The sequence below is a fragment of the Capsaspora owczarzaki genome (genome assembly GCF_000151315.2).
Source record: "Capsaspora owczarzaki ATCC 30864 unplaced genomic scaffold supercont2.9, whole genome shotgun sequence".
NCBI classification, from domain to species: Eukaryota; class Filasterea; order Ministeriida; family Capsasporidae; genus Capsaspora; species Capsaspora owczarzaki.
The window spans coordinates 637,598-663,111 of record NW_011887300.1 but is presented as its reverse complement, the minus strand read 5'-3'; the positions used below and the strand labels follow the sequence as shown (position 1 = coordinate 663,111).

General features: G+C 54.8%; 6 protein-coding genes across 6 annotated transcripts; 2 read left to right on the top strand and 4 right to left on the bottom strand.

Annotated features, from left to right (window-relative positions):
* Positions 1-446: 446 nt before the first annotated feature.
* Positions 447-3,951, bottom strand: CAOG_05591 (hypothetical protein). Its single transcript, XM_004346214.2, has 5 exons — positions 3,808-3,951; positions 3,285-3,511; positions 2,606-3,153; positions 2,227-2,507; positions 447-2,117 (listed from the first exon to the last, which is right to left on the bottom strand). Exons 1-5 carry the CDS (start codon positions 3,895-3,897, stop codon positions 582-584), a joined length of 2,682 nt encoding a protein of 893 aa, XP_004346264.1. The 5' UTR covers positions 3,898-3,951; the 3' UTR covers positions 447-581.
* A 76-nt stretch (positions 3,952-4,027) lies between these two features.
* On the bottom strand, positions 4,028-6,139 carry CAOG_05590 (hypothetical protein). Its single transcript, XM_004346213.2, has 2 exons — positions 4,760-6,139; positions 4,028-4,655 (listed from the first exon to the last, which is right to left on the bottom strand). Exons 1-2 carry the CDS (start codon positions 6,080-6,082, stop codon positions 4,209-4,211), a joined length of 1,770 nt encoding a protein of 589 aa, XP_004346263.1. The 5' UTR covers positions 6,083-6,139; the 3' UTR covers positions 4,028-4,208.
* A 360-nt stretch (positions 6,140-6,499) lies between these two features.
* Positions 6,500-12,417, top strand: CAOG_05589 (hypothetical protein). The gene is made up of 7 exons (XM_004346212.2): positions 6,500-6,615; positions 7,828-8,074; positions 8,164-8,289; positions 8,436-8,601; positions 8,695-9,050; positions 9,191-9,293; positions 9,400-12,417. The coding sequence occupies exons 1-7, from the start codon at positions 6,520-6,522 to the stop codon at positions 12,113-12,115; spliced, it is 3,810 nt and encodes a 1,269-aa protein (XP_004346262.2). The 5' UTR covers positions 6,500-6,519; the 3' UTR covers positions 12,116-12,417.
* Positions 12,418-12,440: 23 nt separating this feature from the next.
* Positions 12,441-14,615, top strand: CAOG_05588 (class-III aminotransferase). Its single transcript, XM_004346211.2, has 7 exons — positions 12,441-12,550; positions 12,789-12,904; positions 13,011-13,080; positions 13,165-13,285; positions 13,355-13,663; positions 13,757-13,922; positions 14,056-14,615. Exons 1-7 carry the CDS (start codon positions 12,465-12,467, stop codon positions 14,556-14,558), a joined length of 1,371 nt encoding a protein of 456 aa, XP_004346261.2. The 5' UTR covers positions 12,441-12,464; the 3' UTR covers positions 14,559-14,615.
* Positions 14,563-20,759, bottom strand: CAOG_05587 (nisch protein). The gene is made up of 12 exons (XM_004346210.2): positions 20,667-20,759; positions 20,335-20,421; positions 19,766-19,884; positions 19,600-19,680; positions 19,430-19,525; positions 19,193-19,312; positions 19,030-19,101; positions 18,777-18,903; positions 18,486-18,673; positions 15,283-18,415; positions 15,001-15,176; positions 14,563-14,891 (listed from the first exon to the last, which is right to left on the bottom strand). The coding sequence occupies exons 1-12, from the start codon at positions 20,722-20,724 to the stop codon at positions 14,616-14,618; spliced, it is 4,533 nt and encodes a 1,510-aa protein (XP_004346260.2). The 5' UTR covers positions 20,725-20,759; the 3' UTR covers positions 14,563-14,615.
* Positions 20,760-20,796: 37 nt separating this feature from the next.
* Positions 20,797-25,498, bottom strand: CAOG_05586 (NAD-specific glutamate dehydrogenase). The gene is made up of 3 exons (XM_004346209.2): positions 25,475-25,498; positions 23,357-24,192; positions 20,797-23,215 (listed from the first exon to the last, which is right to left on the bottom strand). The coding sequence occupies exons 2-3, from the start codon at positions 24,129-24,131 to the stop codon at positions 20,940-20,942; spliced, it is 3,051 nt and encodes a 1,016-aa protein (XP_004346259.1). The 5' UTR covers positions 24,132-24,192; positions 25,475-25,498; the 3' UTR covers positions 20,797-20,939.
* Positions 25,499-25,514: the final 16 nt, after the last annotated feature.

Genomic DNA, 25,514 nt, shown 5'->3' with positions numbered 1-25,514 from the left:
TGTTCGTGTTCAGGTAACACATTCATAAATTCTATTGAGAAACCGAACAGCGTCGCAAAGATTAAGAGTGGAGTATCTATGTGGTTGAAATTCGGACATTCGCCTTCTGGTACTCTATCAATCAATCATTGCACTTGCGTGACCCCTACGACAAACAGAACAATGCTCGGAAACGACGCTTGATCGAAGCCTTGTAGGTCGGCGGTTTGACAAAGGACCCAGAGTTCGAATTGTTCGAGTCTTCGGTGGATGCGTCGGGACTGAGCTCACCACAGCAGTCTGTGGCTGCATGACATCCATCGGAGCACGCCCAGAGTGAAAATTGCACCATTCGATTGCCGAGAAAGTGTTCAAAGACGGCACGAGTCAAGCAACTCAGGATTGCGTGTTGAAACGACCCAGTCACCTTTGCACAGCAACGCATTCACCTGCGCGTTGATTTTTTGCAGAGGGACGAAGGTGACTTTCGGTGGACAGTGCAAGAGAACTCAACAAAATACAATTGACAGCGCGGGAACAAACTGGAAACACCAACAAACTGTAAAAAAACACCTACAACAAGCTATCGCAATCCCATCGTCTCACCAGTGCATGTAATCGATCGCTTCAAAGACACTGGCACCGAGAGGAGCATCAAAGACACCGAGGGCAATCGATTGCGCACGGTAGTACGCCAGATCATCCGGAGTCAACGGATCACCCGCCGCACGCGATTTTCGCTGCTCGTCCAGCTGGCGTTCGTGGAGAAGCTGGCGATGGCGATGAGCCAGAACCGCGGGCAGAGGGGGAAGAACCACAAACCCGTTGATGCTTGTAGTCTGCAACGGCGACGGCGGTTGAGCATCAATCGTGTTATCGCCGGCGAGCGCAGGACTAGAGGCTTCGCCATCGAGTCGGATTCGTTTCATGGGCTGGCCAGCGGGCACGCTTGGTGAGGGAGACGACGAGGAGGCAGCAGAGGACCACCGTCTGGCAATGGATGGACTGGCAACGGGTTGGTCGCGGCCGGGGTGGGCGTTCTTTGCCGGACCTGTTGCGCTCAAGCTCGGCAGAGATCGTCGTGAAGCTGCAAAAGTAGGAGACGTTGGAGAATCGATGGCAACACGCTCTGAATGAGCTCCTTTTGGGGTGGGTTGCAAGGTCGCTGCAACAGTTGTCGGCGAGGGTGTTGACGGCGCAGTCTGCTTGGACGCAAGCGTTGCAAGGGACTTGGGATTGGGCGAGAACAGATGAGGCGTTTCTTTCGGTTGGGGCGGAGCCGCAGCAGCGTCGGGAGTCTTGGTGCCACCCGTTGAGGTAACCACTGCTCTTGCGGAGGCAGACTCGTTCGGCGGCAGTTCCGTTTCCAAAGCGGACTCGTCGTCGGTCTGCACAGTGCTTAAAGCGAATAGATTACTGTCAATATTGACAGTAACTTGTCGGTCTGGTTGCCTTGGAATGAGCCCCGCTAAAGGGAGATACTTTCGTGGGGCGGATCGTCGAGACTCTACCGCCTCTCCCGCAATGTCCGGTGATGTAAACGAATCCTCGTCAAAGTCTTCCATGCTATTATCTGTGCTGTCAGGAACAAATGCGACTCCTTCGCCAAAGGCCGACTTTGGCCACTTGGGTTGGCTCTCGTTGTCCGCTTCTTGGGCTGGTGACTTTGGTGGACTTTGATGGCCTGGCACGTCATTGGGTACGGCGGACTCATTTTCGACACTGCGGCTTGAATCGTTCTCGACCATGTTGTTTTCAGCATCAGTAGCCGTCTGAGCCAAAGTTGGCTGGCCTGGCGCGTCAGTATCACCGGTGGACGCATTGTCATTCTCAACATTGCGGCTAGAAGCATTCTCGGCAATGGTGCTCGTCGGAAGCGGTTCAGACGTCAAAGTGTGAGCTGGTGGCTCATCGTCGTCAACAGGGGCATGCTCTGTAATGGCAGTCGCGGCCGAGGTCGTCGTTGTCGTCGTCGTCGTCGTCGCGGAAGGTTCGATTTGCATCGCAGTGGGTTGATCCGCACCCTCTGCCGGTGGGTTGTTGGAGCCATCAGCATCAGCTGGTGGCGGCGAAGGAATGTACATTTCCAGTGCAGGATAGTCGCCAGTATCCGGAGGCAAGTCTGTGACGGCGATCAGCTGTTAAAAAAAGCGGCAAGGTGGCATTTTGAGTGAGAAAAACAAAAAAAACTGGCATACTTGCACAAAAATCACACGAGTCAGCAACAACATCAACAGCAGCGTTTACCTCCGGGTTGGCCAACTTGACCACGTCTTCTTCCGAATGCGTGGTCAGTGGGAAGGCGGAGGCGAGCTGGGAGTGCGTCCAGTCGTCCATGCCAAACTTTTCCGTTCCAGCATCGTTGGCTCCGACTCCATCCAGTCTCGGTACTTGCGATGCCAAGCTATAGGCCTGTGAAGCCTGCATTCTTTGGTATGGCGGATCGGCTGGGTATTGTGTAAAGTGCGAGTGCGCACCCGCCGGTGTAAACTCCTCGCTCAACGCATCCACTGGCCGCGTTTCCCATCCTGTTCAACAATCAAACAGTTCAAAGGATGGGGTACATTGACCGACATCATCATTTCTCAACATCAGATGAGGTTCAACTGCAATGTTCAGAACTTACCTGGCAGCGTATTGAGCAATTCTTCCTGATCCGCTGGAATCACAAACTCGGCAAAAGACAAAACTTGCCGACTTGTCGAGCTTGTGATGGGTTGCGCTGAATCGCCAGCGCCGTTCGCATGGGCAGATGTTGGCGGAAAGGCCAAACGCGGCGATGGTGGACGGATGGTCAGCGAAGGATTCCACGCGGGCATGGCTCGCGTTACCCAGGTCAAGACTTCCTCAACCTGACGTGGCGGAGCTGCTGGCTGCTTTGGGGCGGACTGGAGGGAGGGCAGCTGCGCGAGTTTCGGGGCGTTTTGGAACACGAGGATTCCACGGGAGCCTGCTTCTACACCTGCCTTGATTTCGGTTAGTGCGGCTATTGCGTCAGGATTGCCGAGGAGGCTTTGCAGCGAGGGCACGAACTGGTGGCAGCCTTCCGAACCGACAAAGTTGAATTCGTCCACAATGAGAATCACGTCTGTCTTGGTCGAGTTGAGCACAATCCGGAACTTGTTAATGTGCATCACGCACCCTTTGATCTGCGCGAGTGGCTTTTGGTGCTTTCTGAGACGAGAAAAACACAACAGGACGCCAACAAAAACGGAAATTAACTTGCTGTTGCCAATACGTAGCAAAAATGTGCTGCAACGTTTGATCGACGCATCAAACCACGCGGGTATCGATGTGTTACTTACGAGGTGTGCATCTCAATGGCTTCTGGTGTAAATACGGACTTGACTGAGAAGACATTGTCGCTGAGCTCGCCCAACGCAAAGACGGGTTGTTGTGGGGCGGCAGGAGCAGCAGCCGGCTCAGCGCCATCGCCTACTGTGCTCCCACTGGCAGCAGCATTGACTGCGGACTGGTTTGCGGTGGTGGCAGGGGCGGCTTGTGGTGGAGGCGACGGCTCAATGTGAAGGAACTGTTGCAATGAATGACAGGCCAAGTGAGTCGACTGGGGAGGGAGGAAAGAGCTGCTCTGCTGCCCTGCCATTGGCACGGTGCTCATTGCCACAAGCGTTTTGCATCTGGATTGCCGGCGACAGAGCAGAGTTGACGCGGCAGCATGAAAGCAAAAGGGCGGGAAAAGTGAAACGAATCCAGTTTCGCGCCAAAACCGTGGATTCGAATGAAACGGGAGCGAGCGCACTTGGCCCCCCGCCTCCCATGAAGACAGCTACGGTAACGTCAGGGAAGGTGAGATGAGAGGGAACTTACGCGGATGAGCTGGGCAGCCGGGTAGGACGGCGTCTTGCCAGTGCCAGCGACTGCCTGCAGAATCCATGGATGGCGGATCAGGCTGGCCATCTTCAATGGAAAAAAAAAAAACAAAAACAAAAAAAGGCAACAACAACAGCAACAAGGATTTGGACTGAAGTAGATCTAAACAAATAAATAAAAACAAGAGTTGTATCAGAAATGCTCAGACAAGTGCGCGTGCATAGGACATTTGTATTGTGGATGTTGTTTGACACTTTAAACCCGATTTTCATATCAACTGCTTCGCCTTGCTTGCTGTTTATGCATCCATGTATCTGTATTGCTTTGAGCTATGGCATGTCCACAATTTCAACCGAGTGACGTCCGGGTCAATTCAGAGGATGAACCCTGCAAGAACGTTATAGTCCTGTTCCTAACCCCTCTTGCTCGAGAGTAACTTCTGATGTCTGGTGCTGCTGCTGCTGCTGCTGCTGCCGCTGTTGTGGTTGCTGCGGTTGCTGCGGTTGCTGCTGGATACTGGTGGCACGCGCTTCGGCAATCATACTGTCAATCACCATCAGCGAAACCTCGGGCTCGATGTGCATCCGCCGCGTGTCTGGATTCGCATCGCGTTCTAATAGCAAGCGAAGAATCTTGGCATTTCCGATGTGAGCGGCAGCGTGGATTGGATACTCTCCGGATGCAGAGCAGGTCGTTACGGGCAGGCCTTCGTCAAGGAGAAGCAGCGTCGCGTCGTACTGGTTGGCTTTGACCGCAGCCAACAGCAAGCCTGTCGCTTCAATACCTCGCGTAAACGTCAAGCTGGCACCGTATTTTAACAGCAGCCGCATCATTGCGATATTTCCCTGTGCAGCCACAAAATTACACGCAACACACTCAGCGAAACGACAATTCTCGAAACACCGACAGACATTTTGTGCAAATGCTGCTGGTGACCGACACGCCTTACTTTGCTCACAGCTTCATACAATGGAGTGGCACCGATCGAGATGCCGTCCTGAACACGGTGCGCATCCACGGTTGCCCCACGCTCGAGCAGCATAGTGGCCGCGTCAAGATGGCCCAACGAGGCAGCAAAGGATAGTGCTGTCGCACTCACGTGGGTGGGCTGGTTGATGGGTGCACCATGGTCTAGCAACAGGCTGCCTAGCTCTGGACGGTTCAAAATCACCGACAGCATCAGCGGCGTAATACGTCGCACGTTGGCAATGGTCGGGGATGCTCCCACTTTGAGCAACAGCTCAACAGTACTGCTATGCCCGCCTTGTACAGCCGCGAGCAGCGGCGTCCACTGGTCGTTGTCGGTATAGTCCACCGACACGCCACAGGCGAGCAGAAACTTGACTGTTGCGTTTTCACCGGCGAGCGCAGCTGAAATCAGTGCATCACCAGCCCGCGGCGGACAGTCTTCGAGCATCACTTGGGAGGCATCGCGCTTCCATGCCCGTGCTTCTGCAGTGAGACGCAGTCGGGCGGCCAATGCCACCCAATCCAGCTCATCTCCGCCCGACTCGTTCTCCATGTTTTTCGCTGCTCGACGCCACCTTCGCCAGCGATGGCCATTGTTCTCGGCTGTATCGAGCAGCAGCACTAAATTGTCCAGCGCACCTTGTGTCGCTGCAATCAGCACTGCGCTTGAGGCGTGGTCATTTCGCCGGTCAATCCACTCTGCCAAAATCTCAGATTCTGAGAGCAGACTAGCTTCGTGTTCGAGCTGTTCCTCCTCGTCGTCGTCGGTCCGTTCGTGATCTTGTTCTATTCCTGCAGTCGAACGTGGGTCGACCGCGTCAATGGCTGCTGCAGCAGCAGCAGTAGCAGCAGTAGCAGCAGATGCAGCCGCAGCCAGAACGACGTGCTTGACCAGCAATTGGAGCCGCTGCAGGCCCGCTGGACTCGACACTGCCGCTGCGAGCATGATTGGCGTCGTGTTTGTCTGCGATGCCAGCATGACGTTTGCCCCGCGCTCCAGCAGCCGGGCAACGACGCCGAGTGTCGCCTCTGCGTTCGGATTGCTGCAGGCCATCATGAGCGGTGTTCGCATCGTGCTGCCATGGCGAGCGTTCAAGTTTGCGCCTGCGTCCAGAAGCAGGTCCAGCATGCTCTGGTGTCCGTGCAGCGCTGCCAGATGGATGGCCTGGTACCGCGTTCGGGTCTCGCTGCGCACGAGCAGCGGCAGCCGGTCCAATTGCCGCTGCACCGCCTTCAAGTCGTTCCGGCGCACGTCCATAAAGAACGTCTCGAACGGCTCCAGCGGCTCCAGCACTGGCTCCATCAGGAATCAAATGAACAATGAAAGTAGAGTTCTAACACCAAAAGCAAGCAAAAAAAAAAAAAAAAAAGATGGACTGCGCAAAAGTGAAAGTGAAGACTTGACTTGTTTCAGAGTGCAAAATTGGAAACACAGCAAAAAGAGATTTTGGCAGGGTTCCTCAGCCTTCGTGATCGATGAGCAAAAATCATGCATTCGTCCGTTGAGAATATGAGCAAGCGGATTGTTGTTACAGTTTTTCTTCTCCAACTGAAGTTGACATTCTGAGAAATCTTTGCTCGTCCTGATTCAGCTCCTCAATGCAATTCCAGCCTTCTTTGACTCTCTCGTTTTCCTTCCCCCCACCCTCACCCTCCCCCACACATGATCTCTTTTTCCCTTCCTTCAACTTTCCGAATCCAAACTCAATGCCAGTCTCAACTTTTTTTTTTCTTTCATTCATGTCGCTTCTTGAAGCGGCGTCGCAGCTGCTCGTCGTGCCATGCTGCGCGTTCTGCTACCGCGACGCACACCGCACCGACACCGACCAAAACACAGTAAGCAACAGCCCCAGCGCTCATTCCGTCCGACCAGGTCCACCACCGATGTTCCGCCGCCCCCCAAGCGCAACGGGCGGCTTCGTGTGTGTGCTTGGAGGGAGTGAGACATTGTGGATTTTTTTTTTTTCAGTTATTTCAGCCTCCAATAGCGCTGGCAGTGGCTGGTGCGTCGGCTGCGTGCTGCGCGGCGTTTCGCTGCAAGATGCTCTCCTTTCAGCTTGTCTGCCACACGCCGCCCAACCCATCCCATCGTGCTCGGCTCTGTTCGCGCTTTGCTCGTTCGATCGCCTTCTTTTTTTTTTTTTTTTTTTTTTTTTTTTCCACACGCGGTCGAATTTCGATATATATTTTTTTTTTTTTGTGAGCGGTCGTTCGTTTTGGATTTGCTGCTGCGCGGCGTCGCTCGGTGCAGGCACATGCATGCAGGCGCATGCTTTGAATCTTCACAGGCGCTGTCAGCTCAGCAGCGGTTGACGCGGCAGCGGCGCTCAACAAGAAAAATAAAGCCGCCAAATTGATTTTTTGATTATTTTCGTTTTTTTTTTGCAATGGAAACTTCATACAAAAAAGAAAAAAAAAAAACACGAAAAATAGCCAGCCCGAAAGCCGCTCGAGCGCCGCGGACGCAGCAGTGACGGGCGGCGACCGCCACTGCCGCAAATCGGATGTGCATGTACACTGCTCGGTCGTGCGGGTGGAGCGGCGCGCCCAACGCTCTCACAGCGTCCGAGACGTACATCGTCCCACTTCGACAAGGTTGCGCTTTTTTTTTTTTTTTTTTTTTGTGCGCCGAACGCGTTTTTTCCTGCGCGATATCGTTCGTCCACGGCGGCATTGAAGCAACGAGGGGTGTTGCTTTTGGCTGCAGGTGACTCGACGCTTCTGCGCCTGCGACTTGGCCTGCTTTGCTTTCGTTATTGTGCTTCATCGCAACAGAATGGCGCTTTTTTCGGTCTTTTTTTTTTTTTCTTTTTTTTTTCCACGGCTTTTTTTTTTTTTTTTTTTGGTTGTCGCTGTCAGTGATTGTGCAACCTCACATGGAACATTGAACGCTTGTCTGCTTCACATCCGAGCCATATCATGCGACCTCTGTGCATTGCATTTGGAGCACTTGGGTTGAATGATTGGATGATCCAACTGCGACGCTTGTGTTGGATGCAGAACAATCAATGCAAATGTACTCACCGACCTTGACTTTGTCTCTGACAGCGCACCGGCAACTGCGAGGAGTGCGGGAAACACTGGTCGCCACTCTATTTCCAAGCCGTGGCCGGAACTGCAAGCACAACGCCGGGTCAAGGTGGCAAGAAGAAGAAGGCCACCCTCGTCGTCCAATGGAAGCAGCTCCATGCTCGCTCCGATTGGCAATCGTTGTGTCAACACTCTGAAATCACATGCCCTCTTGGCATCAAGTGCACACATCCACATTCGCGGGAAGAGCAGATCTTTTCAGAAAGTACGAGCCCCGACAACGTTTTGATGATTTTCCCGTTCAATCGGCCCGTTGATTCTCACCCCCCCCTTCGCTTGCCACCTCTACCACAGTCATGAACACAGATAACACTTTGCTTACTCATCGGGCTCGTGCGGACTGCGAGGCAGAGGCAATTAAGCGTGCTAGCAAACAACCAAACAATTCCAGCAGTAAGGCGTCCCACAAAGAATCTGAAGGTATGGTATTCTGATCGTTCGATGGGTCGACTTGGTGGGCGTTTCAGAGAATTTGGGAAGACAATTCAGAGAAAGCTAACTGGTGCGTGCGTGTTTTTTTTTTTCTTTCTTCTTTTTTTTTTTTTTTTCTTTTTTTGCCACATCAGCTCGACCGGCCCCGTCGAGTGCTCCCAAACCAGTCGCAGTATCAATTCCACAGCCGCACGAATCCGATAATGACACTTTTGAGCGCCCGCCATCGCCACAGGCGGACATTGAGGTTCAGTACGACGAGTGGGGATTTCAAGTGCTAGAACCCGAATTCCAGCTAGTGTAAGTGCAGTGACGTCAACCTTTTGATGGGCGCGTTTGGACCGTCCCCGTCCTCACGTCCCCCCCTTTCTTTTGGTGACTGTGTCTTAACAGGAGCAATCGCACTGCCAAGCCAAAGAAAAAGAAGGTCGATCCACACGATCAACGGGCGGCTTTTTTGAACGAGGTTTCTGTTTTTCGCGCTGGCACGGAGCAATTATTGCCAGGGAAACAGCCGCCATTTTTCAAGTTTTCAATCACCGATAGGCTGGAGTCGACCGTCTTTTTGTATCATCCCGACCACGTCAAACTGAATGATTGTCGCGAGCCCAATCGCCACAACATGGATCTTTGTGCCTTTATGCATCCTAGTGAAATGCCCTATCTGCCAGAGTGGCGTCGCTACACTGGCACGGTGGTAAATCACAAGAATAAGCCTGTTCCTGGGCTTCTTCCTGCTTCAATTCCATGTGAGTGGTTTTCGTTTTCGTCGTCGTCGTCGTCGTCGTCGTCGTCGTCGTCGTCGTCGTCGTCGTCGTCGTCGTCGTTGCCTTTCATGCCATCGAGCGAAAAACACAGTGTCCTGACTGCTATGGACGGGCACATGCAGATGAATGGTTTAGGTTTTTGATGCGAGAGTACAAGGTTTATGGCGGGTGCGACGGCGCTCATGAACCCAATCACAATTTCCGGAAAGAAGTCGTGAAAGCAATGTGAGTTTTCCCCCCCCTCCCTCACCCTCTATCGTTGTTCTTCGCCATCTACACCGCGCCTGCACACTCTTACGACGACGCATTTTTCTTTTTTTGGCATTCTCAGGTGTCATCGCCACCACGGTGACGACCAAAAGGTGCCCGTTTCAGTCGACGAACGCGGCGAATGGGTCCCTCGTCGAGACGATGCCAACGGCCTTTCGCGTTCCATGCATCCAGAGGTGTTTAAGACTGCGCCTTGCGAATCGATCGAGCGCAAAGAGGGCTGCAAGTATTTGCGTTACTGTCTTTTTGCCCACAGCCAGGAGGAGGCCGATTTGATTCGCGAGTATGCCGAGCGTTACCGCGCCGAGCTCATCCACGAAAAGTTCCCCCGCGGCCTCCCAGCGAGCAAGCCCGCGGCGCCCGCTGCGACCCAAGCTCCGGCTCCCGCGTCTGCCTCGCGTCACGCCCATGCGCCCGCAACCACAGCTGGCAAGCCCGCGCCAGCTGCCGAGCCTGCGAGCGAGCCTTCCCCGCCTTCCCCACAGTCTGTCTCAGCTCCTGCCGTGCAACAACCTTCCCAGCAACAGCAACAACAACCATCCCAGCAACAGCAGCAACAACAGCAAGCTTCTCGTCCCGCTGCTTCCATCACTAGCAGCGCCTCTGCCACGATCGCTCCTCCTGCTGCCGCTACTTCGGCTGCCCGTGTCGTCGCACCCGTCGAACCGGCTGCGGACGCATTGCTGCCGTCGCCGCAGCAGGACAAGGCGATTGGACTCTTGCCCACGCCGTCCGTGCCTTCGACTGGGTTTGCCCCGCCTGCCGCGCCTGCGGGCTCGGCTGCCAATGCCACCGGCGGCTCTTCGAGCAAGTCTTCGTGGGCCAACGTTGTCACGTCCAAACTCCCTGCCGTGCCTGCCCCCTCGAGCGCCGTTCCCGCGGCCAACGACTTCCCCCCGCTCGGCGGCGCCGTCAAGCCCGAAGGAGAGCGCCGTTCGGCGTGGAGCGATGTCACTCGCCTGGCCGACCAGACAAAGTCTGCCCTGGTGTTTGACGCAGAGTATGAAAGCGATCCCACCCCCAACGAACCGCAGCAGCAACATCAGCAGCAGCAGCAGCAACAGCAACAGCAACAGCAGCCGGCCTTCATCCCGTCTCAAGCTCCGACGTTTGGTGCGCTGCCATCGCCCACTGTGCCCGCTGCACTGCCTTCAGCTACCGTGGTGGCTCCTGCTGCCCCTGCTCCTGCTCCTGCTCTTGCTCCTGCTCCTGCTCCTGCTCCTGCGCTTGCGCCTGCCCCGTCCACCACCGCTGTAACTGCGCCTGTTGTGGTGCCGTTTGTACCCACCGCCACTCTGAGCAGCAATGGTCTCTCAACGACCCTGCCCGCGAGCCAAATCTCTCCGTGGGAATCCACCCTGTTCTCGGATTTCGGCGATCTTCAGTCGCTGGTCACGCCGACGTCGGGCCTGCTGCCCAGCAGCGCGACCGTCGCCAGCGGCGGCAACAGTGCTGTCGCTTCTGCCCCCACGTCCAACGGCGTTGCAGCGCCGCTGGTTGGCAGCGGCTCCTTGTCCGTGCTACCCGCGCAGTCCAGCGTTGGCCAGTTTAACGCGTGGAACATGACCTTGGGTGGCGGCGAGTCGTGGCTGGACTCGTTCATGAGTGCGGGCCCATCCACCACGACGACTTCGGCTGCGACCGGCGCGGCGTCACTCTGGCCCTCGCTTGAGAGCTCCGACCTGACTGCTGCGTCCAAGTTGGCAATGAGCGACTGGTCGACTGTCGGTGCGGGTGTCAGCCAGGTCCAGTCCCAGCCCGTCTCGCTGATCTCTCCGCGCGGGACGAGTGGCGGGGCCACCTCGACTGATGCCCCTTTGCCCACCTGGTCTGTTGAGACGGTGATTGCCTGGCTGCCGTCGGTCCACCAAGATCTGCACGAAAACTCGCCCTACCTGGCCAAGTTCCGCGAGGAGCGCGTCAACGGCAATGCGCTTGCGTTGCTGACCGACGCCGCCCTCACCACGCAGTTTGGTCTGCCGTTCGGTGTGCGCACCGTCTTGCTGACTGCCATTTCGCAGCGCAAGCTGGCTTCGGGCACTTCCGCCGCGCCCAATGCCGCTCTGCACGCGCTGCAGGCGTCCCCGCCCATGTCGCCCCCGAACGCCTCCACGACGGACGCCGCGCGTGCTGCCCCCAACAGCCCTCCGCAGGCCCAGCGTCTTCCCAACGCGCTGCCCTCTGGCGTCCCGGCCTCGGTCCCTGGCGTCAGCGCGGCTGTCGGCTCGCTTCCCGCCACCGCGCCGCAGCAGTCCACGTCTTCCTTGACCAACCAGGGCCAGGCGCTGCCCTCCCACCCGATGGGGTTGCATTCGCAGCACATGGGACAAGCGCACATCCACCAGCAGCAGCCTCAGCACCACAATCCGCACATGCAGCCCCACCATGCGCACCCTCTGCAAGCACAGCTGCAATCCCAGCAGCAACAGCAGCAGCAGCCGCCGCCACCGCAACAGCAGTTTGCGCACCACTATGGTGCCAAGGGTCCGCAAGGCCAGATGCACATGGGCGTCCATCCGCACCACATGCAAAGCTCTCTGTACGGCATGCCGCCGCCCAACCAGTATGGCTTTTACGGCGGCGCTCCCGACCGCATGGGCCCGCCGCCCGGTTTCCATGCCCCTGGCTACATGATGGCGCCGCCTGGCCTGATGGGTCCGCCCAACGGCAACTCCAACTACGGCTGGGGTTGGGCTCCGCAGCAGCAGCAACAGCAGCAGCAGCAACAAGCCTCTCAATCACACCCTTCGTACCATGTTTCTCACATGCAGCGTTAAGTCGTAGTGGCTTTGTTGTTTGCGTTTTTTCTTCTTGTTCTTTTTGCATTGTTTTTCTGCTCTTTCTTTTCCCTGTTCTTTCTCTCTCTCCCCCCCCCTCCTCCCTCATCCCACTCTCCCCACCTGTCTTTTTGTTCCTTTGATCTCAGTGTTGCGTTTTGACCTGTGCTCGCTCCTCTTTGATTCCTCCTTTTTTTGACGCTTTCTTTTTTTCCTCATTTTTTCGTTGCATGTCATTGTGTTTCCAAATCTACAAGTTCAATTTTCATCCAAGGCTATGCGATGTGTTTCTCAATGTCCAAACAGCGACTGCCAGTCTTCCCTCTTGTGTTTCGGTGGCTGTTGAGCAATGAGCTCGAATCAATCCGACAATGACGAGACCCACCGTGGTTGGACGTACGAGTCCCTCTCTGCCGCGCGCCAGACCCTGATTTCGTATGTCGATTCATACAAATAGTCATCATCATAGTCATAGTCATCGTCAACGGCGGACTGGTCTGGCTCTCGTGCAACTGTGGTGATCGTGTTCATGCTCTGGGCTCGTAATAGCTGCTGCACACAGCCAGCCACGTCGCCCGTTCCGACAAAACGAACATGGGGGGTGGTCGGAATAGCGCTCACATAGACTCTAACTCATCACTGCTCTGGGGTGGCGGGTGCAACCTTTGGTCAGGCCGGCTGTCAAACTCTCATACAAGAAGCCGCTTTGGATTGTGCGCGGCGAGCGCCAGTTTCTCTACGATCACAATGGCGTCGAGTATCTGGACGCATACAACAATGTTTGTCACTGTAAGCAATTATCGATGAGGAAAGGAAAATAAAAAAATAATCTCAGAGATTCGGGTTGATGAATTTGCCCGAATGGGATTGATTCTCACACCGTTACGTTGATCAGTGGGCCATTGCCACCCAGCAGTCGTCCAGGCGGTTTCAAAGCAAATGGCCATCTTGAATACCAACACTCGGTACGTGAGTCTGTTTTCGCGCGGATGGGTAGCTCAGCCCGGATCTTGTTTTTTGACAATGATTGCTCTTGTTTTTCACGGTAGATACCTGCACACGGCGATTGTCGAGTATGCAAGCCGAATCACTGCAACTTGCCCTCCAGAGCTGAGCGTCTGTATTTTCGTCAACTCGGGTTCCGAGGCCAACGAACTGGCTTTGCGCTTGGTAGGTGGAGAGAGAGAGGAGAAATTTTGGACGAGTTTTCAAGCACTTCTCATTTCTTCCACCCTGCAGGCTTATGCATACACGCGACAGAAGGACTTGATTGTGCTGGACAGCGCCTACCATGGCAATACCAACGCTGTGGTCGAAATGAGTCCGTACAAGACCGACCATCCTGACGGACCTCGCGCGCCAAGCCACGTTCACAAAGTCGTTGCCCCGGACGACTATCGAGGCTTGTACCGCCGAGACAAGTATGCCCCCGCCGAGCTCGGCCCCTTGTACGCCAAGCACGTTGAAGAAACTGTGCGCAAAATCGAGCACGAAGGGCGGAAGGTTGCCGCGTTCTTTTGCGAAGGCATTCTTGGATGCGCAGGGCAGGTAACAAATCACGAGTTGCGAGAGCCCGCGGGTGTGCCTATGGTTTTGTGCGCTGATGGGTCGAGCTCGACGTTTGATGTTTGTACTCCATAGATTGTCTTGCCTCCAGGTTACTTGGCCAGCTGCTACAAGGCCGTTCGTCAAAGCGGAGGCGTTTGTGTTGCGGATGAAGTGCAGGTCGGATTTGGCCGCGCTGGCACACACATGTGGGTTTTCCAGACGCAGGACGTCGTTCCAGACATTGTGACATTGGGCAAGCGTAAGTCACGAGAGACGGGGCTGGGTGATGATTGACTCGCAGTCCTGCTGACTCATTCATTGCTTTTGAAAACACGCGCCGTTTCTCACTTGCGGGGTCTGTGTGTTGCACCACTGCTGGCCCGTTGCTGTAGCCATTGGCAATGGGTTTCCAATCGGCGCTGTCATCACCCGGCCTGAGATTGCGCGTGCACTGGGTCGTCTCGAGTACTTTAACACGTTTGGTGGCAACCCTGTGGCTTGCAAAGCTGGGCTTGCGGTCTTGGATGCGATTGCAGCAGAAGGGTTTATGGAGAATGCACGAGTCGTTGGGAACCACCTTTTGTCGAGCCTTCGAGCCCTCGCTCGCAAGCATCCAGTGATTGGCGATGTTCGAGGCATGGGCTTGTTCCTCGGAGTCGAGCTCGTGCTCGACCGGCACACCCTCGAGCCTGCCACGGCGCTCACTTCCCGCGTCATTGATGCAATCCAGCAAAATGACAAGATTTTGCTCGGCACAGACGGTCCCTTCAACAATGTCGTCAAAATCAAGCCGCCACTCTGCTTCACCGTGGCAGATGCGGACAAGGTCATCGCAGCATTTGATTCTGCACTCAAACAAGAGACGCAGAACGCGACAATCCTTGCCAAATTATGACTTTCCTTCTTCCAAAAACAAATATTATAATCCAAAAAAAAAATCAATCAACTACCACTAATCATCATCGCCGTTTTGTCCAAGTTCATCCTCGTCTTCATCGCGTGGAATGACAACCATATCCACTTGGAATAGCATTTTGAACAGCTTGAAAATGTCCCGCTTGAACGCGTGGGCGGCATCGGCTGTCGCAAACACCAAGTCCCAACGATTCATCGCCTCGCGCGCCTTGGGTGTGATTTGTTCATCCTCGTCATCGCTTGCATCGGGTGTCGTGAAGAGATCATCCTCGAAGATCATCAGAACGCTGCAGGGCTGGTTGTCGGACAGCTCCTGCGTTGAACAAATCGAACGCAACACATCATCGAAACTCAAAGAGTCAGCACGAATCATTCACAACCCTCAAAAGCCAAAAACCCCCACAAAAAACTCTTAATCATACCATATGCGAGATGTCATCGATTTTATGGAAGGACGTCAAACCAAATTGGGGTTGCGCAGGCATCTTGTGGTTTTTGGCTTTCTGGTGAGGCGCGGGCCAACCAAAGTTTTCGACGCACATGAACAGCCTGTTTTGGATGACAAAGATGGATCGTGGTCGGAGCTTGCGAGATCCAGCTGAAGCACGGTTGTGAAGGAAGAGAAAACAAAAGGCAATGAGTGAACGTGACATTGCAAACAACCCTCTAAACCAAAAACGCACATCCACACCGCCTCCCCTTACCTTTACGACAAAGAACCAGGTGGTAAGCCTGTACCGACATGTTGCTGCTGGACGACAAACCAGCCGCACTACCCGTGAGAAGTTGGGCAAGCGAATCCTCGTCGTCCTCGGCCTCCTTGTCAGCAGCGTCCTGAGCGTCATCTGGGTAAAAGATGACAGTGTCGTCATCTTCATCCGTTCGAGCAAGCGAGTCATCGCCGACGGTTGCGGAGCCGTCGCGGTCTTTTTCGTCCAGCGTTCCGGGCACGAAAAAGTCCAGAATGCTCACAGAGTCCTCTCGCGCAGCGTTGGTGTCGGCGATCGTGTTGGCGCGCAGCCCACGAGAAGCCTCAGACGCAGCTGGTTTGCGCGTAGCCACGGGCCGTACAAGCTGCGGGGCCTCGACAATGCGGCGTGCCAGGCGCGCCACTTTGGCCAAATTATCCATTGTTCGGGGGCTCGGCGACGTGTTGATGCCGTCAAAGGTGGGCTCTGCGCCGATACGAGCTGCTTCCATCAAAACGGCCTCAGAGAGATACCGCATGTACACGCGTGTCCATAGCGCGTCGCGCGGGAAGAAGACAAACGTCGTGCCGCCCGCAAACTCGACGCGGAACGAGTGGCGACCCAATCCGACGTCGACGAAGGTCAGCTGCGAGAGCTTGAGGCTGGCAAACAGCTTCAAGTCGTTGGCAGGATCAGCAAAGTTGATGGCGCTGGGGAAGGTCGACACGGCACAGCGCGGAAGCTCTTGAACCACCGTCTGCACTTGGCTCACGTTGAGTGCCTTCACCGAGGTCGGTGTAAAGACAGGCGGGAAGGCAGACTGGTTCCCGAAAGAGCCCGCGGCAATGGAGCTCGTGACGTGCGCAATGTACAGGGCACGGGTACTCAGAACGAGCAGACACGGCGACTCAACACGCGCATCGTTCTTTGTCGCACCAGACACTTGCATGAACGTTGTGCGCATGCCACACACAAACTTTTCTTCGTCGTCGTCTGTGAAGAAGGCAATCGAAAACTGGAGCTGGGCGCGATGGTCGACGGTCGTGAAGAGGGACTCGAGCGTTGATGTGTCGCGCGCCAAGTCTTCGAGAACAGTGGCTGTTGTCGTGGGCTCTGGCGCCGTTGCGGCGTCGGGCAACTTTGGTGGTGCTGCGGGCGCTGGCGGCGGTGCTGCTGCGGCAGAGCCTTCGGTCTCGGATTCTTCGAGGATTAAGCCAGCAAGAGATTGCTGCTCTGATTGCTTTTGACTGCTGACTTGAGTGGCCGACGTGATGATGTCCGACCAAGCCTGGCTTTGTTGGTGCTGCAGCGGAGGCTTGACTGGTTTTGGAGCCTGCAAGGGCGCTGGTTGCGGTTGGACTGGTTGTAGTTGTTGTTGTTGCTGCTGTTGCTGTTGCTGTTGCTGTTGCTTGTCGTCGCCAAAATATTTGACGACAAACACTGACTTGCACCGAGGGCAGGTGCCATCAGAATTGGCGTCAAGCAGGGCGGCAGCGGCGGATTTCGCGCCAAACGCGTTGGTGATGGCTGCAACCACACCCGACACTACTGGCTCCGATCCACGCTCGGAAAATGTGAATGAGCACGTCGCGCACTGGAAGCGGCCTTGAAGGCGCCGATCCAGGGAGTTCTTCTCGTTTGCAAGAAGAACTGGCCGAAGGATTGCCATCAGCTCGTCCTTTTCCGCGTCATCTTCCATCGTGTACTCTCGCTCCTTCACCACGGTTCGCGTGTAGCTAAACACGAGGTGCAGTGTGGGACGGTTTCCCTCTCGGCGAATTTCGTCGACAGAGGTCAGGGCTTTGGTGTCGAGCATGTCCACGAGGCTGCCGTTCGCCACGTCCGACTCGAGAATGGAGTCTTCACTCACAGTGATGATGCGTGAAATGCGCGTAAAATTGTTCCGTCCAAGCACATCCACGATGAACTCGGTCGTCGCGACATTTTCCTGCGTGGAGGTAGCATCGCCCGTTGAGGTTGCAGACGCGTTGCCGAGGCGAGCAGCGCGAGCAGGAGCGGGCGCTATTTGAGCGACGGGCAACGACTGCTCATCTTGCTGCTGCTGCTGTTGAAGGGCTGCAGCCAAAGAGTCAAAGAGCGGCTTTTCCTCGGGCTCGGCCTCGGCCGATGCTTTCGCGCTCGAGGTTGGCTTGACGGAGCCATTAGCAGGAGTGGCCGTTCGCGAAGGGCCCTGAGGAGTGACCACTTCGATGGCAGCAGCGTCCACTGGCGCAGATGCAGAAGCGGCGGCGACTGCGGAAAGTGCCTTGGCTTTCTGCTCGGCCGACTTTGTTGCCGTGCTGGCGCGAATGGCGAGAGCTGATCGCTTCAAAATTTCGTCAATGTCATCGCTATTGGGGTCGTCGGAAGTCATGTCTGCTTGATGATTGCCCGTCTTGCCGCTCGCAGCCGCGCTGCTCTGCTCGTCGGCATTCATGTGATTCCACACAACCAGCCATGCGTTGCCGGCCTCGCTTCGCATGGATTGCATGGTTTTGGCAAAGTCTTCGCCCGTGGTGGCAGCAGGCGGCTCGACACCCAAGGCGCCAGGCGCTGACCGGCTGGCTCCAGCGGCGGCAGCAGGGCCACTGCCTTTGGGACCAGCAACGGGCGCGCCAATCTCTGCCACGAGCTTGTTCTTGGCTGGCGATCCCTTGGGTTTGGCAGACTTGACTTTGTCCTTTTTCGTCTTGGTGGCTTTCGGGACGGCAACAGCAAGATCACTGCTGCCGGTGGGTGCAGCAGCCAGCAAGGGCGGGGGAGAAGATGCCAACGCAGCAGCGCGGAACGGTCCATCAACACCTGCATCTCTGTTAGCCGCGTCATCGTCATTGTCAGCGGAAGCGCCTTTCACCGAAGCGGCCTCGTTGTCGATGACCACGGTGCGCTTGGTGGCCTTCTTTTTCGGCTGCTGGTAAAGCGCATACGTGTTGATGGAAGTATCTGCCGTTGGCGTCAATGTGGGTGTTTCAGAGTAAGGAGCGGGGCTAGGAGTAGCAATGGTCATCGGTGAGCTTGCGCTGGTGTAAATTGCGGCGGATGCTGCCGCTGCTGCTGCTTGTTGCTGCGCTTTCTCTGCAGCCAGTTGGATTGCTGCGGTGATAGCCTGGCGCTCTTTCGGACCGGGCCCAGTGCCGTCCAGAAGGAGCTGATCAACGAAAATCACACAGTGAGCAATTGAGAGACATTTGACTGAACCTTTCGCCCAGCAGTCTCACCTCATGACCTCGCGAGCCAAACATGGCAAACACTTTTGACCGGTAGTCCTCGTATGCACAAATCGGGTTGCCAACCAGGTTGAGTTTGGACAGCATGGGAAGCCGTGACAAGATTCGAAGCTCTTCGAGGTTGACGATTTTGTTTTGCGACAAATCCAAATCTTCGATAGGATAGAGCTTTTCAAGACCTAGTTTCGCAAATGGAATGTCGAGTGAGGGGCAAGAGCGGAGGGTGGCACGCGCTCGTTTTGGGTGGGTTTCCTTCAAGCCAAACCGAAAGCAACAACCTACCCTTGAGCGAGAACAGAGCGTTTCCTCGCAAATTCAAGATGGTGACGTTCCCTAGAATTTCATACAACCGGTCGACACTTGAAATATTGTTTGAGCTCATGTCGAGCGAAACAATGTTGGATAAATGCTGTGTGGACGACGACCAAAAAAAAAAAAAAAAAACAAAAAAAAAAGTGGAAATCAGATTGTCGGTTCATTTCACTCTGGCTTCCATCGGCTCGTATCATGGAAGAGGGGCTAGGGTGTAACACACCTTTAGATCGGCTGAAATGGCATCGAGAACGTTGTTACTGAGATTGAAGTGGGAAACCGAAGGCACAAGCCGCTGTGTTCAGATCGATCGAAGCAAAGTGAGTCAAGATGCAACGTTCTCGGAGTGCGGCAAGCATTCGGAAAAAAAGGACGGCAGCTTTTACCAAAGACGAATCCAACGCAGAGATACGATTGTTTGCACAAATTAAATGCGTCAACTTGAGCCAAGGGCGATCCTGCGCCGGCGTTTCGGGGTTTCTGCCCTTGGGCCCTTGCAACAGCGACTGTTTGCATTGACACGTTACAGCCGATCAGCACAAAGAAAGGCGTGAGAGGGAGGCAATGTGTAAAAGTCGAAAGCACCCCAAACAAACAAGGAACGCCAAAAACAACCAGCTTGCCTGCAGCGATTCAATCGAGTGCGACACGGTAAGAGACTGCAAATGTCCACGAAGGGTTGTGATGGGTGCCAGGCTTGTAATAGGAAAGTCTGTGATCTGATGAATCGTCGCAGTCGGTAAAGTGAGCGGGGTTTTCACACACCTTGTGCAGAGGCAAAGAGATGGGCTACCTCCAACACTGTGATTGAGCGAAACACGCCAAGCGATGCCGGTGGAGCGACTGGATTGAAGCGACCCCTTGGCGGCAACAGCTGTTTTGTGGTTTTGGAGGGAACGAGTAAGTTGGACGAGCCAGACGCAAATTTACCACTCCCCCTCCCCCACCTCGATTCTTACCTTGAGTGCTCCGATGAGTTGGAAAAAATCAAACACGAACGCAACCTCGTCCGCGAGAATACCATCCGTTACTGAGAGGGACGCGTTGAACTCGTTGTCGGCCTCTGGATTGCCGGTATCTGACAAGCGCCAAAAATCATTCGTGTGAGCCCTGTATTCGTGATGAATCCTTCATCGCGCGCTTGTCGATGGGGAGGTTTCTCAACCATCCTGTGCTCCATGTTGGAAGCCACGGAATTGGTTTTCAATGTTCGAAAACTCCATCGCCAGTGAATGTTGGTGACTCGAGGTGCTCACCACTCGTTCAATGCAACCAAAAAAACCACACCATAGACCAATGTCCGTGCTTCAAGCCCATCGCCATTGACGATCGAGTCCAGGTTGCACCAACACAACATTGGTAAATTGCTAGCCTTTTGGTCCATTGCATCGGTGCCAAAAACGGCCTCTCTTTCCATATGTGCCGTTGTGCGCCTCCAATCCACGACGCGTTGATGATCGTGGAAGCTGGAAACCAAAACGATGACGTGGCTCCATGCAAAGCAGTGGACCAAACTGCTGCTTCTTACCGGGGAATTCGGGGAAGCGCGTGCTCAGGTACTGCAGCCAGTCCGCGGCGAGGCTGAGCTTGGACGTCCCATCGAGCAGCTCGTCGCCTGTGGTTGGACACAGTTCACACATCAAACCACCGTGAGTACAACAGTGAAAACTGGGAGGGGGAGCGGGATTCGAGGAGGAGGAGGAGGACACAGCAGCGGGCATCGATTGCGCGCTCTCGTTCCGTCTCCCCTCCCCCCTCTCGCTTGCTGTCTCACACACTGCGCGATTCATGATCCAAAGCACAGTCGAAAGGACAAAAGCGAAAAAGTCGGAGCGGGGCGAAAGTTGGACGTTTTCGTACCGCGTTCGCGCAGATCTTTGAACAGCGCTTTGACAAAGTTCTTTGGATTTTCACTCATGACCACTCAGTCAATGAATGAATGTGGGGAAAAGCGAAAAGGGACTGCTTTATGCAAAATAGGTGGACAACATTGGGAAAAAAAGCGTATTTCATTACGACAAGAAGCAACAATTCGTTCGCGAACGAAAAGTGTTAAAAAAAGCAAAGCAAACAAACATCAAACGCCCGTTGGATCGGAGAACAAAAAAACAACCAACATACAACCCCTCCTCTTTAGAAGGCACGGGTGAGGAAGGATTGCATAAACTCAAAGAAGGCAAACGGCGAGTAGTCGAGGCCGTGGGTGTAGACAAAGCGGGAGGCAAGGTAGGCACCGAAAATGGCCTTGAGGTAGGGCTCGGGAACGCGGGCAATGACAGTGTCGAGCGAGATGAGGTCCAACAGAGCCTTGGGGCAGTACTCGGTCAGGACAACCTTGCGGAGCTGCTGGTTGTCCCACAGAGTGGACTGCTCGAGGTCGGCGGCGAGCTCGACAATCTTGTTCGACAGCTTGTCCGACAGAATGGAGCGGGCAACACCCGACTTGGCGTACTCGCGCTCGAGGCACTCAAACTCGAGAGCAGCGTTGCGCTCAATGGCGCGCTGCACAGCCTCGACGTAGCGCTTGTAGAACTCGGGCTCGTTGCTCTCGTCGGCGACGCACATGTTCTTGGCGTGCTCGTCGTCCGAAAGGGCGAGCGAGGCAAAGACCTCGAACGACGACGAGGTGACACCGCCCTTGTTGGTGGACGCGTCCTTGAACACGGGGATGCCAGCCTTCTCGAGGGCAAGGCGGGCCTCCTGGGAGAAGAAGAGGTTGGCACCCTCGACAATAAACTTGAAGCGCGAGTCGCCATTCTCGTCAAACAGAGACGAGACGTTCTGAATGTTGACAGCCTCGGGGCGACCGCCGCAGGGCACGAAAAAGTCGGCCTTGACGCTCGTGTTGAGGTGGAAGGTGTTGCGGAAGTCCATGCCATTCTCGACAATCGTGCCGTTGGGCAGCTTGACGTTCTTCTCCTCGACAAGCACACGGTAGCCGAGCTTGGAAAGCGGGGCGCCGGCAAGGTTGTAGTCCTTGATCATCTTGCGGGAGGTGGCCAGGCGCAAGAGCTCGGTGCGGTTGATGCCCTCGGGATCGTACAGAACACCAGAGCCGTCGACAATGGTCGTGGTCTTGTCCTTTGAGATCTTGATCTCGTTCGAGCCAAGATCGCCGTCGGGGCCGCCCGTCTGGACCTTGGTTTGCTCCTCCTCCTTGAGGTTGTACTTCTTGAGCAGGCCGAGCACGTACTGGTGGATGGACAGCGTGGTCATGCCGTAGTAGTCGTGGGGGATGCCACCGCGGCTGCGGCTCTTGCCGGTGGTGAAGGCCTTCCAGAACGGCGCGGCGCGGAGGTGCGCATGCTGCGACGCCCAGTTCATAAAGTCGGCAGTGCCTTCGTCGGGGCCAAAGAAGAGAATCTCGGGCTTGCCGTAGAGGTCGACAAGGACGTCCTTGACACCGGGGGTCTGGCCGACCAGGAGCAAGTCGAGAATGCCGTCGACGTACTTGCGGAAGGCAAGCTCGGGCTTGTCGGGGGTCTGGTGAGACTCTTCGAGGAGCACAGTGCCCTTCGAGCCGCCCTCGGGGATGTCCTTGTTCTTGCGCTGCTGCGTGTTGGCGAGGTTGTAGTTCTCGTCAAACAGGGACGACAGGTTGCGCGAGAAGACGTCGCGGTTGGGCGAGCGGATGATGCGGATGCCACCGCGGGCAACGTCGGCAAAGCGGACGTGGAAGCCGCGGAACTCGGCGGCAACGACAAAGAACATGCCAAAGACGGGCTTGGCGTACTCGGTCTTGTCGAGGAAGGCGGGGTTGAGGCGGAAGGACAGCGCAACCTTGGTGGGCTGGAAAAAGTTGGTCTTGAGGATGTGCTTGTTGAAGGTCAAAAAGACCTCAAAGATGGCAGCCTCCTTCGGGTTGGCGACGGCGCGCTTGATCATCGTGGGCAAGTCCGTCTCTTGGACAAGAGCATACTCGGTGAGGCGCTCGGACGAGATGGTGCGGTTGGAGCGCGTCAGGCCGGGCGCGGGCTTGGTCGAGACGTGGTGGACGGAGGCAAAGTTGCCAAAGAGCTGGCGGACGAGCTCGGGGTAGCGCTGAATGACCTCGCCAATGTACTCGGACGTGAACGTATCGTTGCGCAGGCGCGACTTGAGCTTGGACAGGAGGGCGTTGTGGGTCTCGACGCCGCCAATCGTGAGAATGTCGCGGAGGGCAAGGTATTCCGGGCCAAGACGGTTGAGGAAGTGCTCGGCAAACTTCCAGGCAGCGTACGCGTAGCTGGTCTCCTGCACGGAAAGAACCTTCTTGTGGAAGAGGGGCTGCAGGGGCGACGTGGGCAGAATGTACAGCAGCGAAATCTCCTTGACGAGCTGATAGATGCACATGTCGATGGCCGGCTTGGACGACTCGGGGAGCTGCATGAGGTACATGGAGACGACCGTCATGCCGTTGGAGAATTGTTCTGCGAAAGGAGAGCAAGGAAGAGAAGGAGATAGAAAGAGATAGAAAAAGAGTTAGATGCAAAGTTTTTTTTTTTGGTTCTTTCTCTTCACAACCCAAACACAACCCTCCCCCCTCCTCCCTCGCTCTATTCCTTCCTTACCAACAAACTTGCGGGTCGAGTACAGATCGTAAAAGTGGTACAAGTCCGAAAGAGACGAGACAAACTTCTTGGCGTCGCCGCGACGGTAGGCAATGACGACACGCTTCTCGTCAGTGTCAGGGAAGCTAAAGTGCTCAATGACGGGGCCAGTGCGGTTGACAGCCTTCTTGATGATCTTCTGGTAGACCTCGAGCGTGTTCTCGGTGGCGTTCATGAGGAAGGACTTGGAGCCAATCTTCTGAATGTCCGTCTCGTGGCTGTTGGTGGTGGACGACTCGTCAAACTCGCACTTTTCCACAAAGTAGCAGCGGAGCTGGACGGGGGTGCCCTCGGAAATGACGCCCTTGGAGCGGTACGTCTCGACGCGGTAGAGCACGTTGGGGTTGTCGAGGTACTCGTCGTCAATCTTCTGCTCAAAGCCAGCGCCGACAGAGACACCGGGCTGGGAGTTGTGCAGGAAGATGGCACCGTGGTCGGTCTGGTGCTCGAGCGTAATGTCGACGGTCGTCTTGTGCTTGGTGAAGGAGAGAATCTTGGCGGCATAGACGGACATGATAAACTCGGCAATCTTCTCTGCGGGCTCGTTCTTGAAGAAAATGTCCTCAATGCCGAGCTTGTTGTAAAACCAGGCAACCTCCTTGGCAATGAGCTCGGACGGGATGAGCGACGACTTGGCAATCACCTCCTCGACCTCGCGCATCTGGCGCGCCTTCTCCTCAAAGAACTCGTGCTGGTAGTCGCTGGCAGAGCGCTCCATCGTCGTACTAGTAGCCATGATGACAGATGGTGTTTTGTGGGGTAGGTTTTTTTTTCTTGTTTCTTTTCAAGAAGAAGAGCTGTTCAAAGAGTGTAAAACGAAAGAGTGAGTTTGTGCATTCAAGTGACAAAATCGACAAAAATGAAGCAAGATGCACACACACACTGATTGATTTTGATTTCAAGAGTGAGAGAGAGAAGGAGAGGTGAGAGCATGAGAAGTGATCACAGTTTGAGTGTGATTTTTGGTGCCATTTTTCGCCGTATTCTCTTTCTCTTTCTCTCTCTCTCCATTCCATTCAGATCGCGTCATAATTTATCAGCGTCATTACTTTTAGTTCTTTATGAATTTGGGTTTGTTTTTGTATCAAACTTTTAAACCTACGAAGGAACTGTGTAAATCCAAAACTGTGACTTTTTTTTTTTTTTCCGCTTTCTTCGCCATCTTTTCCCCCCTCTTCTTTCAAATCCTCGCTCTTGTGGTTTTTTCCCTACTTTCAACCATCCCCATCTCACTGTCTCTTTAGCTCATGCACAACTCACACTCTGCTCACTTGCATCACAAACACACCCCCACTTTCGCTTTCTGGGATGGTCACGCACAGTTGGCAAAACCATGCGCGAATGATGTGGTTGGATGATCATGATTTTTTTCCACAGTTTGAAAAAAAAGAAAATACGTCTTTAAACGAACAAAGAGTTCACTGCGCCAACAGGACGGCTGGGGTTTCAGATTGCGCAGAAACGCCGACGTATGTGTACGACGCACACACAGACACCCATCCAACAGACAGAGCGCGAATGGTGAACGCGAGAGAAGAGAGCAGAAAGAAAAAGAAAAAAAAAAGAAAAAAAACCTGATGTGGCCATGCCCAACAAAGCAGGATGTGCCTGAAAGGACGCAACGCACGGCTTACGCCGGCAGTATGACGCGGTCGCGCTGCACACCATTCGATAGAGCACGCAACGGGCTTCTCTACGCACTCGGTCGCAGCGCGAACGGACACGCACACACGCCCCAACAAGGCCATTTTGAACGCGGACCAATCGCAAGATGTGCGTGACTCGCGTTTTTTTGATATTTTATTTTGTCCCCCCCTCGTGTCGTTGCGCAGCTTTGGGTTTTCACGCCCTTCTCCTCGTCCCCCGTGGGGAGGGGGGGTTTCCGTTCGAGTGCGTATCTCAATCAATGAGAATGCGCATTCAACAGGAACACGGATTGGAAGAAAAGTGAGCGAAGAGCGATGCGAAAAGAGGAAGAAAGAAAAGAAAAGAAAAGAAAGGGGGGGGGGAAAAAAAAGAAAAAAAAAAAAGAAGGAAAAAAGTGGTGCGTTTTTGTTTTAATGGTTTTTGGTTTCTTACTGAAGAAAAAAAGAAAAAAAAAAAGCAAGACTGAAGAGAT

What these genes read in the sequence shown, in the direction of transcription:
- CAOG_05591 (XM_004346214.2), bottom strand. Translation starts at nt 3,897, where the DNA reads ATGGCCAGCCTGATCCGCCATCCATGGATTCTGCAGGCAGTCGCTGGC. An exon ending in CGGCTGCCCAGCTCATCCGC is followed by an intron (nt 3,512 to 3,807) that starts GTAAGTTCCCTC and finishes TCATTGCAACAG; the next exon opens with TTCCTTCACATTGAGCCGTC. An exon ending in GCCATTGAGATGCACACCTC is followed by an intron (nt 3,154 to 3,284) that starts GTAAGTAACACA and finishes TTCTCGTCTCAG; the next exon opens with AAAGCACCAAAAGCCACTCG.
- CAOG_05590 (XM_004346213.2), bottom strand. Translation starts at nt 6,082, where the DNA reads ATGGAGCCAGTGCTGGAGCCGCTGGAGCCGTTCGAGACGTTCTTTATG. An exon ending in TGTATGAAGCTGTGAGCAAA is followed by an intron (nt 4,656 to 4,759) that starts GTAAGGCGTGTC and finishes GTGGCTGCACAG; the next exon opens with GGAAATATCGCAATGATGCG.
- CAOG_05589 (XM_004346212.2), top strand. Translation starts at nt 6,520, where the DNA reads ATGTCGCTTCTTGAAGCGGCGTCGCAGCTGCTCGTCGTGCCATGCTGC. An exon ending in GAACCCGAATTCCAGCTAGT is followed by an intron (nt 8,602 to 8,694) that starts GTAAGTGCAGTG and finishes GTGTCTTAACAG; the next exon opens with GAGCAATCGCACTGCCAAGC. An exon ending in AAAGAAGTCGTGAAAGCAAT is followed by an intron (nt 9,294 to 9,399) that starts GTGAGTTTTCCC and finishes TGGCATTCTCAG; the next exon opens with GTGTCATCGCCACCACGGTG.
- CAOG_05588 (XM_004346211.2), top strand. Translation starts at nt 12,465, where the DNA reads ATGAGCTCGAATCAATCCGACAATGACGAGACCCACCGTGGTTGGACG. An exon ending in GCGCGCCAGACCCTGATTTC is followed by an intron (nt 12,551 to 12,788) that starts GTATGTCGATTC and finishes ACCTTTGGTCAG; the next exon opens with GCCGGCTGTCAAACTCTCAT. An exon ending in ACGAACTGGCTTTGCGCTTG is followed by an intron (nt 13,286 to 13,354) that starts GTAGGTGGAGAG and finishes TCCACCCTGCAG; the next exon opens with GCTTATGCATACACGCGACA.
- CAOG_05587 (XM_004346210.2), bottom strand. Translation starts at nt 20,724, where the DNA reads ATGAGTGAAAATCCAAAGAACTTTGTCAAAGCGCTGTTCAAAGATCTG. An exon ending in CCATTTCAGCCGATCTAAAG is followed by an intron (nt 18,904 to 19,029) that starts GTGTGTTACACC and finishes TCGTCCACACAG; the next exon opens with CATTTATCCAACATTGTTTC. An exon ending in CCTGGTTCTTTGTCGTAAAG is followed by an intron (nt 15,177 to 15,282) that starts GTAAGGGGAGGC and finishes ACCGTGCTTCAG; the next exon opens with CTGGATCTCGCAAGCTCCGA.
- CAOG_05586 (XM_004346209.2), bottom strand. Translation starts at nt 24,131, where the DNA reads ATGGCTACTAGTACGACGATGGAGCGCTCTGCCAGCGACTACCAGCAC. An exon ending in CTCGACCCGCAAGTTTGTTG is followed by an intron (nt 23,216 to 23,356) that starts GTAAGGAAGGAA and finishes CTCCTTTCGCAG; the next exon opens with AACAATTCTCCAACGGCATG.